The 13,685-nt window shown below is 43.4% G+C and overlaps 1 protein-coding gene across 3 annotated transcripts in view; it reads right to left on the bottom strand.

Moving 5' to 3' along the window:
• Window positions 1-13,685, bottom strand: part of vps13c (vacuolar protein sorting 13 homolog C) — a 94,442-nt gene that overhangs the window by 17,367 nt on the left and 63,390 nt on the right. For all 3 annotated transcript variants that reach the window (XM_084042340.1, XM_084042341.1, XM_084042342.1), the window contains 19 exons: window positions 13,516-13,640; window positions 13,184-13,353; window positions 12,434-12,693; window positions 11,435-11,661; window positions 10,982-11,074; window positions 9,809-10,042; window positions 8,599-8,730; window positions 7,748-7,837; window positions 7,234-7,389; window positions 6,464-6,728; window positions 5,641-5,801; window positions 5,163-5,284; window positions 4,369-4,666; window positions 3,555-3,944; window positions 3,026-3,130; window positions 2,019-2,180; window positions 1,748-1,873; window positions 894-1,027; window positions 275-401 (listed from right to left, as the gene is read on the bottom strand). In XM_084042340.1, the coding sequence (XP_083898466.1) occupies window positions 275-401; window positions 894-1,027; window positions 1,748-1,873; window positions 2,019-2,180; window positions 3,026-3,130; window positions 3,555-3,944; window positions 4,369-4,666; window positions 5,163-5,284; window positions 5,641-5,801; window positions 6,464-6,728; window positions 7,234-7,389; window positions 7,748-7,837; window positions 8,599-8,730; window positions 9,809-10,042; window positions 10,982-11,074; window positions 11,435-11,661; window positions 12,434-12,693; window positions 13,184-13,353; window positions 13,516-13,640 (3,377 nt within the window). The remainder of the gene's footprint in view (window positions 1-274; window positions 402-893; window positions 1,028-1,747; window positions 1,874-2,018; window positions 2,181-3,025; window positions 3,131-3,554; window positions 3,945-4,368; window positions 4,667-5,162; window positions 5,285-5,640; window positions 5,802-6,463; window positions 6,729-7,233; window positions 7,390-7,747; window positions 7,838-8,598; window positions 8,731-9,808; window positions 10,043-10,981; window positions 11,075-11,434; window positions 11,662-12,433; window positions 12,694-13,183; window positions 13,354-13,515; window positions 13,641-13,685) is intronic.

Here is a 13,685-nt window from a genome sequence, read left to right as displayed (position 1 = left end):
TTGTGTTTGCTTCATTGTCTGGCATTGTTGAGAGCACCCACAAATATTAGTATTTATTTGCACTGTTGTACTGTTTACAACTTATACATTCATATTATGCAAAACAGTATGTTCATTTAGACAGATCCATGCCAGTTAAAACCACTGAAACCCTACAGTATATACTTTGCAGACCGTAGGGGTCTATAGTAGGCTCTCTCCTTTTGTCACTGTAAACCAAATATCTTCAACGGAAATGGCCTGTGTATAATCATGTTTTCTGTTTTCAGCCCACCTTGACCAGGCCCAGCTCTCCAGAGTGCTCCATGCAACTCCAGCTCAGCTTGCGGACCCCTGCTGGGTTGTCCCAAGCAAACCGTTGGGCCTCACCCGGTTTCAGCTCCTGGCTGACTGAAGAACCACTATATGGTTGCATAGACAGACAGACAGACAGACAGACAGACAGACAGACAGATAGCCAATGGAGAAAAACACAGCAGAAGACAGACAAAGCGAGAGTGACTTTATTTAGAACTAAATGAGAATCAAACCTCCAAGTTACATTGAGTGTACAAAACATTTTGATCATGCTGGTTCTTCCATGAAATTGACTGAATCCAGGTGAAAGTTATACTGTGGATTGTGAAACAGATGATTCTCCTCTTTCAACATCCCTTAAAACCTATATATTTGGTTGACTGGGGTCCCCCAGGGGTCTATACTTGGTCCCCTCCTTTTTTCCTCAACACCAAATCTCTTCGCCGAAAATAGCCAATCCACAAGCTCACCTATTATGACATGCTCAGAATGGGGACGCTATGGTTCATATTGTTAATGCTTTTCACAATCACTGAATAGTATTCAAAGTATTATCCATTATCTGGCCATAGCCTTGGTATGGTGACCCTACTGACCTCTGTTTGTAATTGATGGTCACCCAGGGAGTGTGGTTGACAATAAGGGCTGGGGCGGCACCCTCATAGTAGTCAATGAAGCTGATGATCGTAGAATGTTCTGCGATGTTCACGTCAACAATGACGCCTCCGTACTGTATAGGACAGGACAAGGTGAACAAAACTGGTCAAACAACACAAATTGTTACTGTTCACTAGTACATATGTCACCATCTGGCCAAAATGTTAATTTTGCACAGAAGTTACTGTATCTCAATCTAATCGGTAGATTGCAGGATGAACCCTATTGAATTTTGGTGACCCTATGGCCTTTCCTCTAGTCTAGCACCACCCAGCCAATAGTTCTGTTAGGGCAGGGGTCTTCAACAGGGGGTCCGGGACCCCTAGGGTGTCCTCAGAGTTACTACAGGGGGTCCCCCAAATCTTTGTGTGATACTTTTTTTTTTTTACATTAACCACTTGAATCCTAGTATCCCTTTTCTGAGGAGAACTTTAGCCAAAAACAGCAGATCTACAAGCTCACAACACCTCGCAGCGCGAGGCGTTGTGAGCTTGTAGATCTGCTATTTTTGGAGTTATAGGTGTGTAGAGGGAAAAAAGAGCAGCAAATGTTTATCTGAAACACAATTTTATACAATATAGAGGGGGTCCCTGCTTCATCTCTCTCTCAGCTAGGGGGTCCTTGGCCTGAAAACGTTGAAGACCCCTGTGTTAGGGTGTAAGTGTAAGCATGTCCTCTGGGCTGCTAGAATCTTTGTCTTGTAATTATTATTAGTGGTGGTGATGATGATGGTGGTAGTGGAAGTAGTGGTAGTAGTGGTAGTAGTAGTACACTAGAAGATATATTGACTGACCGTGCCCATGCCCAGTAAGGTGCCGTTGTCCTGCTTGTCAAAGTAGAAGGCCTTGGAGCTCGATTCAGAGCCCACCACTCGGACACACAGCTTCCCAGTGCTGCTCTCTGGCCACAGCGGCAGACACTGAAACATGGTGGGAAACACAGCAAAACATGAACTAACCACATTCTGGTGGTCAAGAGGAGTAATGTCGACGCAAAAACAATCATCAACAAGATTAAAAACATGTTTAAGATTCACTGCTAGCGACTGAGACTGTAGTTGTTACCTCAGTAGAGGCGATGTAATGCCACTTCTCACAGGTGGAACCTCCATTCTGGACTTCCCCTACCTCCAGCTCATAGGAGGACTTGTTGACCAGAGTGTAAAAGGGACTCATGGTAACAATTCTGGTCAAGTTGAAACTGCTCATCTGGATGCTTAATCCAACCTGCAACACAGAGATTGTTTCTGGGACTGACAGCAAGAGAGCAGGCAGCAAAGCAACACCATTTTATTTTCACAAACTATATATTAGCCTTAATATTGAAAGTGAGTACGGGTCTACCAGACAATTAACCCATTCAATCCGGGAACGCATCTGTGTCATTTTAGATTTGAGCTATAACCATTATTTTATACTTTGGGCTATTCTAAAATAGCAGATATACACGCTCATAGCGCGGCACCGAGTGCCATGCAATGATCTTATAGATCTGCTATTTCTGAAAAATCTTGAACACTAATTTTGTGCAAATCTTTGCACAAAGTTTCCTGATTTTTCAAAACTAGCAGATATACAAACTCATAGTGCGGCACTCTGTGCCACGCTATGAGCTTGTGTATCTGCTATTTTTGAATAGCTAAAGTATAAAATAATGGTTACAGTGGTTAAAATCTAAAATTACAGATGCTTTCCCGGGCTTAATGGTCTTAATTAATAACAAAACAACAAATAACCAACTACTATTCTAAAGGTAATTTCTTAAAATAGCTTAAGTGGATGGTGTGGCTTGGGATAAATCAGCCCCTGGGGCTAATATTTCTAATTAATCAATACAAATAAAAGCAGTTGCAGTTGAGAAGTGAATTTATAGTATATAGTAATAGGTATATAGTAAAAGGGCCTAAGCACCTGTTAGATGAGAATATAGTTTGACTCATAACGTGTGGTAGATGAGCTAGTTCCATTTCCATGACATGTAATCATGTTATTTTGAATCCCAAAATGCTTTCCTCATGCTATAACCTTGCTGTAGTATTGTGTGTGTACTGTATGTAAACATAGTTAGTTACCAGGTAGTCCATGTTGTTGGCAGGACACCTCACACATCCATAGCTGCCCACTGTATCCAGAGAGAAGCCTTCAGACCAGGAGCTGGTGGACACACACAGCTGCAACTGGAAGACAAGGCAGAAAACACCATGTGAGCAAACAAATGTACCAATCTTAAGGTCCTTACACACCGGGGGTGTTTTTTTCATGCGAATAATACGTTTTTTTAAAAAACCTTATAAAGTCAATGCAAGCTTCCACATCCGTTTCGCGGAGCGAAAAAGCGTCTTTTATTTATTCGGACCGCATCCGAATTTTGCGTATATTCACATTATCGCCGGTGTGTAATGACCTTAATTCATGTGACTTGCACTGCAAAATTCAGTTTCATCTTATGCATTGGAGAATAGAGAGAATAGACTCTCTCTAATGATATAAGCTCTACCACCATGTGTACAGTAGAAGTGAATACAGGTGAATAGTGTGCGTCTTAGAGCCCTCTTAAGTATATGTTGATCCATTTGAATTAATGGACATCAGGCCTGCTACCTTATTCTTGCTGAAGTAGTTCTTCTTCTTGAAGGAGAAGAGGACAACGTCCCTGTAGTCAGACGGGTGTTTGACCGCGATGTCCTCTGCCTTGTACTGCAGCACGCGAGACGTCTTGTTGATGATCCAGTAGGGGCTGAAGATGGACAGCACAAGGCAGCCGTGGGTGCGCACCACATGCACGCTCACGTCCACAGTCAGCTTGGCGTCCGAGCTGCAGGTGAAGCACACGGCGGCGAACTCGGGCATGTCCCAGCTGAGGCGCATGTGACCTTGCCAGTCGCGGCCTTGGTACTTGATGAGCGTGAGCTCCATGATCTCGCCGCTGACCCGGGCGTTGAGGACGTCAGACGTGCTGCCCTCCTGGAGCTCCTGGAACTCTGCTGACCCCTGGAGGACAAAGACAATCAGACAGTCAAACAATGGGAATGCAGTTGTTGTGATATGAGTTCAATAATTAGTTTCATCAAAGCTTTCCTAGGTTACACAATTCAAATATGTACATCAACGTTTTTATTTAATTACATATACTATTCTAGAGTCTAGTGACTATAGTCACTGAGATCAAGTCTTTGTCGGTGCGGGACTTTCTGTGTGTGCGCAATGAAATGAATATTGTGAACGTGTGAATGTTAGATGTTGAACATGGGTTGGTTACTCAGTGAGAGGAAGCTGTTGCTTCCCATAAATACAAATACATTCTCATTATTGAGTTGAGAAGAATGAAGCAATATGTTGTGCCAGAAACCCGATTTTCCTGCATTTTCTGGTGCTAGACTCCCAAGGCAGCTATACTCAGAGTGTCAGGTCCTACCTCCAGGAGGTAGCGGAAGGTGTAGGGCAGCAGGTTGCGCAGGGTGGCTGTGGGGTGAAGGTGAAAGATGTAGGCTGGATCCCAGTCATCTTCGCCCTGACTGGCAATGTAGCACAGGTCGTCAGGCATGGCTACAGCGCTGATCATAAGAGCCAAGAAGCTGCTGTCTACCGGCGGGCACTGAATCGTAGACTTCACTTCTGAACTGCAGTGGACCTGCTCTTTCCAGGCAATGCAGGTGGAGGAGGGCCCGTACTGACCTTCCAGATGACCAGCCGGCTGCACGAAGAGCTGGCATCTGGAACAAGAGAAACACAGGATAGATAGGCTGAAAGAGAAATTCACCTTGATTCTAAGAGTTGGATCCCTGAACTTTCTTATTAGAGCTGACTCCACATAGCTAGTTGACTAGTCGTTGGACTCTTAGCCGAAGAATGACATAGAGTGGATTTCTGCTCTCCTTTGTCAGGCAGTATTCCAGAGCTGCCGTGAGGTGCCGTATAGTTGGTTAACCAATATTTGCTGGTAATCATTTGCTTTGGTTTTGGCCCATTCATCCCTACTGGCTAATGAAATTCCTTCCGCAAAGGACATTACATCTATGACCCAGCTGCATGCACGGTAGTTTCACCAATGAAATGTATTTGTAATGTACTTCAGTATTATAAGCAACAGAAGTGTGTGGTGATTTGTTCCAAGTTTAATTCCTTGAATAAAGTGAGTGACAAAATGTGTAAAAAAATACATTTTTCAAGCTAGAGGCCCCAAAAACCATCTGTGTACTGTACAGGTACCTGTAGGTTTCCAAGGTGACGTGAAATTCCTTCTCTGGTTCAGCCACTCCAATCTTCACCAGTCCTCTGGTTGTGGAACAATACTTCAGGATGGTAAATGGAACAGAAAAATGGTTCTTTATCTGAAACCAAAGGAAGTCAGAACAAGATATTGAATTTCAGCATGTTTGAAAAGGGAAAATTATTATTGTGTATTACTTTACATCAAAAACTGTACACAGTATATATCGACTGTCTACATGCTTGTGTAGGAGGATCTATAATATAGATTAATCATTAAAAGGACAAGAAAGCAAGAAACCAGTAAGAAATCCTGTGCTTTATTTCTTTAAATGTTGAATAAAATATAAATATTTTTTTCTTGATAATTCGATTAATAGAAAAAGTAATCGATAGAATCTGCATGTCATTAGCTACTACAGGATGCCTGTTATTTCTGTTATTGAGGAGTTTGCACAGGAGTAAATGTAAAGCTTACCTGTAGCGGAGAGCGGATTGTGATGACCTTGTTGCCGTCCGCGGCATCTATCTGCAGCAGCACTGCTACTGCCTCCTTCAACATCGGACCTCGAATGTTATACAGCCTGCGACCCGGCTTGTCTATAGCAATGTTGGACATCTCACTGTAGCCAGCGGGCACTGAGGTAAAACAAATATATACTGTATATCAGTCATTATTTCATTTAGAAACATTTATCTCAAAGTGCTACACACAATGCATTTTGAGATATTAACCCATTTTGGGCGGGAACCCCTTTTTGTAACTATACCTTTCAGGATGGGGACCCCTTTTGGGGTTCCTGTTGCTATGTACAGTATATAGCAACATACATTTTTTGAATAAATATTTGAAGTTTTTCAGAAAACTTCAAATATTCAGGATTTAGAAGGCGTTTTTAGCCTCAGGTCTAAATGGGTTAAAAACAGAGAAGATAACAGAATAGAATGTCTTTATTTTCATTATACAATGTCCAACAACATTTTGTGCGACCCCTCAATGGTACCCACAACACAACAGAGGAGTCCCACTAAATTGCATTGTACAATGAAAATAAAGACATTCTATTGTTTTGTCAAATTTTTCAACAACAGAACAAAGAAACAATATTAACCCCTTCTTCGCCCGAAGAATAGCAAAAATAGCCGATCTAGAAGCTTGCAACGCGTCGCATTGTGACGCGTTGAGCTTGTAGAAAAACATTTTAAATGTATGAAAGATGTCGCCTATAATGAGTCTTGACATGCCCAAAATAGGGACGCCAGGGTGGATGTGATTACTGAGTGTCAAAGAGGCCACTGACCAATGGTGAGGTTAAATATGCAGCTCTCCTGGCGCTGCAGTGTTGAAAGCTTTCCCCGGGACGAAGCTTTGTACCCCGCGTTTTCCAGGCCCACACTCTGGCCTACGGCCACCTCGTGCAGTTTCCCCTGTGTGGGTGAATCTATTCTCCGCAGGCTGCCGCTGTGCTGCACAATGAGGGGGATGCCCAGCGCGTTGCAGAGGGTGAAGGGGGCCTTCTCCTTCAGAGAGTGGTCAAAGGAGGAGGCAGTGCCCTCAGAGAAAGCCTGATGAAAAAGAACCAAATGTCATTAAAAGGATCATCAGGAAACTAAATAATAAAGTGATAGGTGTCAGAGTCTCAAACATGATCTTATGAGCCCTTATTTTGTTATCTCCAGACTGTATGTGTATTTGATGATTTGTCCAGTGGCAAACCAGTTATAAGTGCTTTATAAATCATAGAGCAAATGAATAACTCCCTTAAGAAAACCCTTCCTTAAACCTGACTTAACCAGCATCTTGTGGATAGAGTGCCCACCCTGCGATTGGGAGGTCAAGGTTCAATCCCCAGCAGAGTGACTCGTACCAAAGACTATAACAATTATACCCAATGCCTCCCTGCTTGGCACTCAGCATGAAGGGTTTCATTGGAGGTAAGTCCCTGAGACAAACAGTATTTTTGTGTCTGGCAGAGTCGAGATTTAAATCCATTTGATTGGTGACTGCCGTTTTTTTCCCATCACGATAATGTTACTACAGTTAGTGTGAAGTATGAGAATAGAGCTGCACCTTGGCCAGGTTGGTGAAGACGTGAAGGCAGGACTGGGAGATGGTGATGTTCATGGTGTCTTTGGAGCAGACGTTGATGGCAGTGCGAGGTTCCGGAATATTTACAAAGTCATCACCTGGCATGGGGCTTTTATCTTGAACCGGATTGTTCTTCATCTTCATGATGGGAGCAAGACATGTTAGTCAGTATAAACCAAAATGACAAGTGTAAACTAGGGCTGTCACTATTATGAAATTTGACATGATGATTAATTGTCACACAAATAATTGCTTAAATATACAAAGAAATTACTGATTTAATCATTTTATAATTTCATGTCATGAAGTGACACATTGTAAGCTTGTAGATCTGCTATTTTTGGAAAAAGTTTGAAAAGGTATGAAAATGTTTCAACATTATGACGATCTCAAATAATTGCGATTAAGCGATTATGTAATAATTGTGACATGCCCAGTGTAAACCATAATGCATAATAGAGTTGAAGCCACTGTGTAATAGTAGACTGTACTGTACCTCTACTTTGAGGTTCCACATGCGTCTGCCGTTGTCCACTCTCTCTATGAGAGGCTCCCACACAGCATGCATCTCATTGAAGTAGTTCACCTGTACAACAACATGAATTATTATTATTATTATAGTACTGTTCCCGGGCACTTACATGCTTTATTGTACAGTGGGTTCTCAACTTCTTCTGTATCAGGGCCCACTTAACCCATTCAATCCGGAAATGCATCTACAAATGTCTTCTAAATAGGAAAACCGTATGTTGCTATAATATCAGCGGTTCTCAAACGCTTTCATGTCATGGACCCCCAAAATGACATGTATTTGGTCGCGGACCCCCATCTACAAGCTCGCGCTACGAGCTTGTAGATCTGCTATTTTTTGAAAAGTCGTGAAAATGTGTGCAAATCTTTGAATATATATTTTTCAAAGCGAACATTTGTAACTCAAATCTTTGCTTCTGTGGGGGGGTCCCTGGAATTAAATATTTTGAAATGGGGGATCCACGGCCAAATACATGATATGATTTTGGGGGTCCGGGACATGAAAAAGAGAACTGATTATAGCAACATACGTAAAAAAAAAAACTGAAAGGATTTAGAAGACATTTGTAGATTCCCCAGAAGCAAAGATTTGAGTAAAAAATGTTCACTTAAAAAAATATATTCAAAGATTTGCACACATTTTCATGATATTTAATAAAAAAAAAACACATCTACAAGCTCTTATTGCGGCACTACTCGGTCCCACGTTATGAGCTTGTATATCTGCTATTTTTTTAATAGCCAAAGAAATCTTAAAATGAGTGAGATGCGTTCCCGGTCAGAATGGGTTAACAACCCCACCACCACCCACATCACCTCCAGAGTCAGGTCAGCCGTTAAGTTGAGCAGGGAGGACCAATTCTTTGCTGAACCGCTGAAAGACGACTCAGCCAGGAGCAGTGGCACCGTTCTGTGGCCCAGCCCTGACTCCAGAGTCACCTGCACCACCTGCAAGAATGACAAGGTACAGTGGGTTCACACGGAGCATTGTGGTCTGTGTACTAACTGGCTGAGCCACTAGGCACCCAATAACCCTCCATGTGCTTTCAGTTGAAAATCTCCTAAGTATTTTAATTTTGGGTACCTCCGTGTGAGATTATCAAAAATGTTCCAGATCAATTTACAGTTATCTTTTGCCTCATTCATTCATTATTAACACATCGGGTGCCGAACACGGTCTGAACCGTGTGTTTACATAGTGGCGCTTCGGTGCCGAACACGGTCTGAACCGTGAGTTTTGTCTTTTTGTTTTTTTTGTTTTTCTCCGCGCGGGCGAGGCTAGAGCAGCTCTGGGAGCACCCATTGTAATCCTGCGAAGGAAGTGCCAGATCGCTCACCGGAAACATTTTTTTTTTCCCATCCGCTTCCTGTCTATTTCCTACTTTGAAACGCCTACATATCTCCGAATCTGTTTCCTGTGGGGAAAACCGGTCATGCGCGATGCGCGATCCCCCCCCCCGTTGTAACTGGCGAGGGAAATGTTATGGTTCCAGGCTGTAGCCAGGCTCATGGCACAACATGAATCGATGCTTTTTTTTGCGTGGATTTGCTTGCAACGCACGCGGAAGCTTTAAACAGCAAAGCGCAGTCAATGGGGAGAATGCTGGCACCCACGGTAAGTTGTTATGAAAAAATGCTGGCACCCGATGTGTTAAGATAAAAACAAGATTTACTTTACTTGTTCTGGTGTGTTTTTTTTGTTTTTGTCGCATTAGTAAACCATTCATTTGATTACCGGTGGAGTTTCCAGTAGGACACTCAATGGAGATTCTTTGAGTCTCCTACCGGAAACTCCGCCGGTAATCAAATTATTCTCTTAGGAATGCGACAAAAACTAAAAAGTATCCATGAATTCAATGCTCCATGGGGTGAGTAATTGATAGAAAAAAAGTCATTTTGGGATGAACTATCCCTTTAACCTGCATGCAACCTATGTAGAAGTATTGTAAACAGTGCACAATACTTACTTAAGACCTCGACATAAGATACCAAATCTAGCAATGTATAGTTACAGTACACAGCATACCTTGACATCCACAGTGAAGGTCTCTCCCTGGTTGGATCCGTCCTGGTCCTTGAAGTTCTCTGTGATCTCGGTGGCTGGCTCCACCCCAAGAAACCAGTAGTTGCAGGCGTAGATGTTCATGACAGACCACAGGCTGCTAACATCCGCCTCAGCCACCTGGTTCTGATCGCCCTTCGGCTCTGATGTCATGGCTGCGGTGATGGTCATCACCGTGTTAAGGATGACCGGTGAGATCTAGGGGAAATGAGATTTGGACACAAAATTTACATTGTTACTTACAGTAGCACCACACTCAATTTACAATCACAATTTAGGCCTTCAGCAGACACCTTTATCCAGAGCCACTTACAAAGAACAACATCAGTGTAAGAAGCATTAACCCTAGTCAACTAACAACATGGTAAGACCATCCATCTTCGTCCGCTTATCCAGGGTCGGTCTCGGAGGTAGCAGTTCCAGCAGAGAATCCCAGACTTTCCTTTCCCTGGCCAGTGGCCACATCAGCCAGTTCTGACTAGGGCATCCCAAGGTTTTCCCAGGCCACAGAGGAGATAATAATACCTCACCTGGTCCTCAGAAAACCTCCGTGGGGGGGGGGCAACCAGGAGGCATCTTTACTAGATACACTTGTATCCGCAATGTTGCTCTTTCAGTCATCAAAGTAGAGGTTTAAGAGAGCATCCAGGCAGATCAGCAATGAAGCAGTTGAAGTAATCAAGCCTGGAGAACTCTCTAAATTGTGTTATCTTAATATAATGAGTCAGAATGACACTGAAGCATGGATAAGGAGCTGAGCTGACTCTTTGGTGAGGAAGTCTGATCCTCCGCGAGTTATCACTATACACTCATTCCTTTCCTGGCCTTTTTGGATTTGGGCTTTGGCTGAAATGCCCACTAACCTCAAATATACACAAGTAGTCATTGTTTAACTAGTATCTCTTGGTGTACTAGTCTCTCTAGCCTCTTGTTATACTGTAGCAACTTGCTGCTTAGATTAAAGCAACAAGTGGGTCTATATTACATTGGAAACTAGAAGTAAAGCAGAACAGCTCTATGATACATTTAGGGGGATTACCACTGTATACAATACTAACATAAAACAGTTGCAGGATAAATGCATGGATGCTCCTACAGTATACTGCTGTAGAGTTGAATCCGAACTGTTTAACATACCTTAACAATGACCTCCTCCACAGTCACAGCACCCATCAGTGGCTGGTTGGGCTGAGTTCTGGTTTCTAACACAACAGAGCATGGCCTCAACACCTGTGGGCCAGTTGAATAAACATACATCCCATACATTAGAAAACTGTATATAAAGTATCCATTCTAAAGTATTCACTATCCAAAATGATGTTATTTTTTTAATAGAGACATTTACAAGCAAGAAAAGAGGATACAACTGTATCTACAATTGTCAGTGAGATATGTGATATTCGAACTATCACTTTGGATCATCTTTAACAAAATAATATTAGGTTTTTATTTTATTGTTTTGCTGTTATCTTAATATTAGGAAAACATTACAAAATGGCAGGTGAAAATGTATCACTGCTGCTTCATGATTCCAAATGAAGCTCAGCCTTGACGACAGATATTCAGACAGTAGTGACTAGTGAGGCTCACAGTGGTGACAGCCTTGTCCAGTTGTTTGTGGATAAAAGGACAAGCCAGGACTTTGAGCTCCCTGAGGTTGGCCCTCATATCCTGGGCCCCGTTGTCCTGCATCGACAGACTGAAGTCACACTGGAATGATGCCACCAGGGCAGGGGCATCTGCTTTCATAAGGCTGGCCACAAACACCACCTCTGGATCCACCACCACCGCTCGCAACCTGGTCCTGGATGATGGGGCTAAAGGGGTAAGAAATACATTTTTTACTTATGTTAATAATATCTTCTTCTGGGGGGATGGGCAACAGGGCAACATCAAGAAAAGTACAATTTCTGGACAATGCCAGCAAAGTGACAACTAAACAATCATAAATAATAATCATTATTCCTATCCCACGATTTTTGTAATAGTCTAAGCTGTGATCCTGGGCGCTACTCTCCCTCTGCCAGCCTGGGGAGAACCCCAAACTGAGCTCATGCTTCCTTCAATGCATGAGGAGTGAGCAGGCCGCTTCTTATCACCTGACAGGGGGGAGATTCCCCGGTAGGATGTACATTTTTGTGAGAGTACCTACGGGGAGAAACGCCCTTTCACCAACCCACCTAGGGTATGGGCATTGGGCACTGCTGTGGCCATGTTCACTGAGGAGAGAACACGCCCCCAGCGGCCACAGCGTCCCTGGCGGGAATCGAACCCAGGACCTTCTAGCTGTGAGGCGACAGCGCTACCGACTGCACCACCGTGCCCCTATATTTTTGCCTATTATGACATGCCCAGAATAGCGACGCTAAGGTTCATGCATATTGTCAAAGTATACCGGTAATCATATAAATGTCTTTACAGCTGTAAACCTGTGATGTGACAATTAAGTTGATTGTGATTCTGCCTCTGAAGCAAACAGAAGCAGTTGGAGTTGCTGTGAGGTTCTACAGACAGAAATGCTGTTCCATTTCAGTCAGATGTTGATGAAGTTGATCTGAAGGAGAGAATGTGGGTTTTTTTCAAACTCACCGGCCTTGGTGTCGGCGGCAGAGAGAATCTTCAGAGGTAGCTTGGTGTCGGCGTAGGGGGTGGCAGTGGTAACAGCTGGCTGCTCAGGGCTGGGAGGCAGGGCCTTTATAAAGAAGTCTCCCACAGCCATGAGGAACTCCACGCTGGCACACACGTACAGCTTCTGCAGCACGGCCACCAGCTCCCTGTCCCTGCTGCTCTGACGGTACGTCACGTCAATCATGGCCTCCTCACTTTCCTCGTCCCGCTTGCTAATCATCCTGCAAGGAGAAGAGGACCAAACATTGACAATGTTATTTTATGGCTTTTCCATAGGAACCATATCTCATTTCATTGTGGTTTAATAATAACAATCATCATCATCATCATATTCATAATAATCAAATAAAACGTTATTTGCATAGCACCATTTTAAATAGTTAAAAAAGCACGTGAGAGGCACACCGCGATCCGGCTGATCCAAGCGAGAACGCCCGCGTCAATCGCTCCCCGTCTGAAACGGCTCTTACTCTTGAAAGCAGCTATGGGAAAATGGGACCTAGCACGCTGGGCAGGATGTGAATAGACGTGTTTCTACGGGTCGCATAGAAAAAAGTTCAACACACTTCAACAGTTACACACAATAGGCAAATGTTCTGTGAAAATATCTACAAGCTCACAAAGCGTCGTAAACTTATAGATCGTCTGTTTTCAGCGAAGAGGTTTTTCAGCGAAGTTTAAGTGGTTAAGCTCTGAGGTCCAGTCTCTTACCGTGAGGTGACTCTCTGCATCCCAGTCCTCAGGTCATCCAGGGTGCAAGTGGTGAGGATGGTGTTTACTTCCACCATGCCGTTGGCCAACATCTTCCCAGAGGCCTTCAACAGGTGGAAGGCCAACTCTCCCAGACGCAGGCTCTCCTGGTGCTGACCCAGGGCAGATGGCTGGGTAGGTTGAATGATCAACAATGAAAAAAGTCATTAACAATCAGCCAACCCATTACTTAGAATAACACCTAAAGTGTTTGCCACTTTAAAAATCACTAACGAATGAACAAAGAGAAAGAAAGACAGAGAGGAAGAAAGAAAGAAAGATAAATAAAATACCTGTTTTGGGTCATTGTTGTAGAGGACCAGTCCGAGGGATTCGATGTTGAAGTTGAATTTCAGGGTCTCTAGTTGTCCTTCCTCGTCCTCCTCTGTCATGCTCTCCCTGGGCTTCTCAGCATCTTCTGAAGAGACAACACCACAAAGAGCGCTTTTCAAACACTCATTCA

The sequence above is a fragment of the Gymnoscopelus microlampas genome (assembly GCF_963454915.1).
Source record: "Gymnoscopelus microlampas genome assembly, chromosome: 1".
Lineage (NCBI taxonomy): Eukaryota > Metazoa > Chordata > Actinopteri > Myctophiformes > Myctophidae > Gymnoscopelus > Gymnoscopelus microlampas.
Note: the sequence above shows the minus strand (reverse complement) of the source record. Positions and strands in the feature narration are given on the sequence as shown.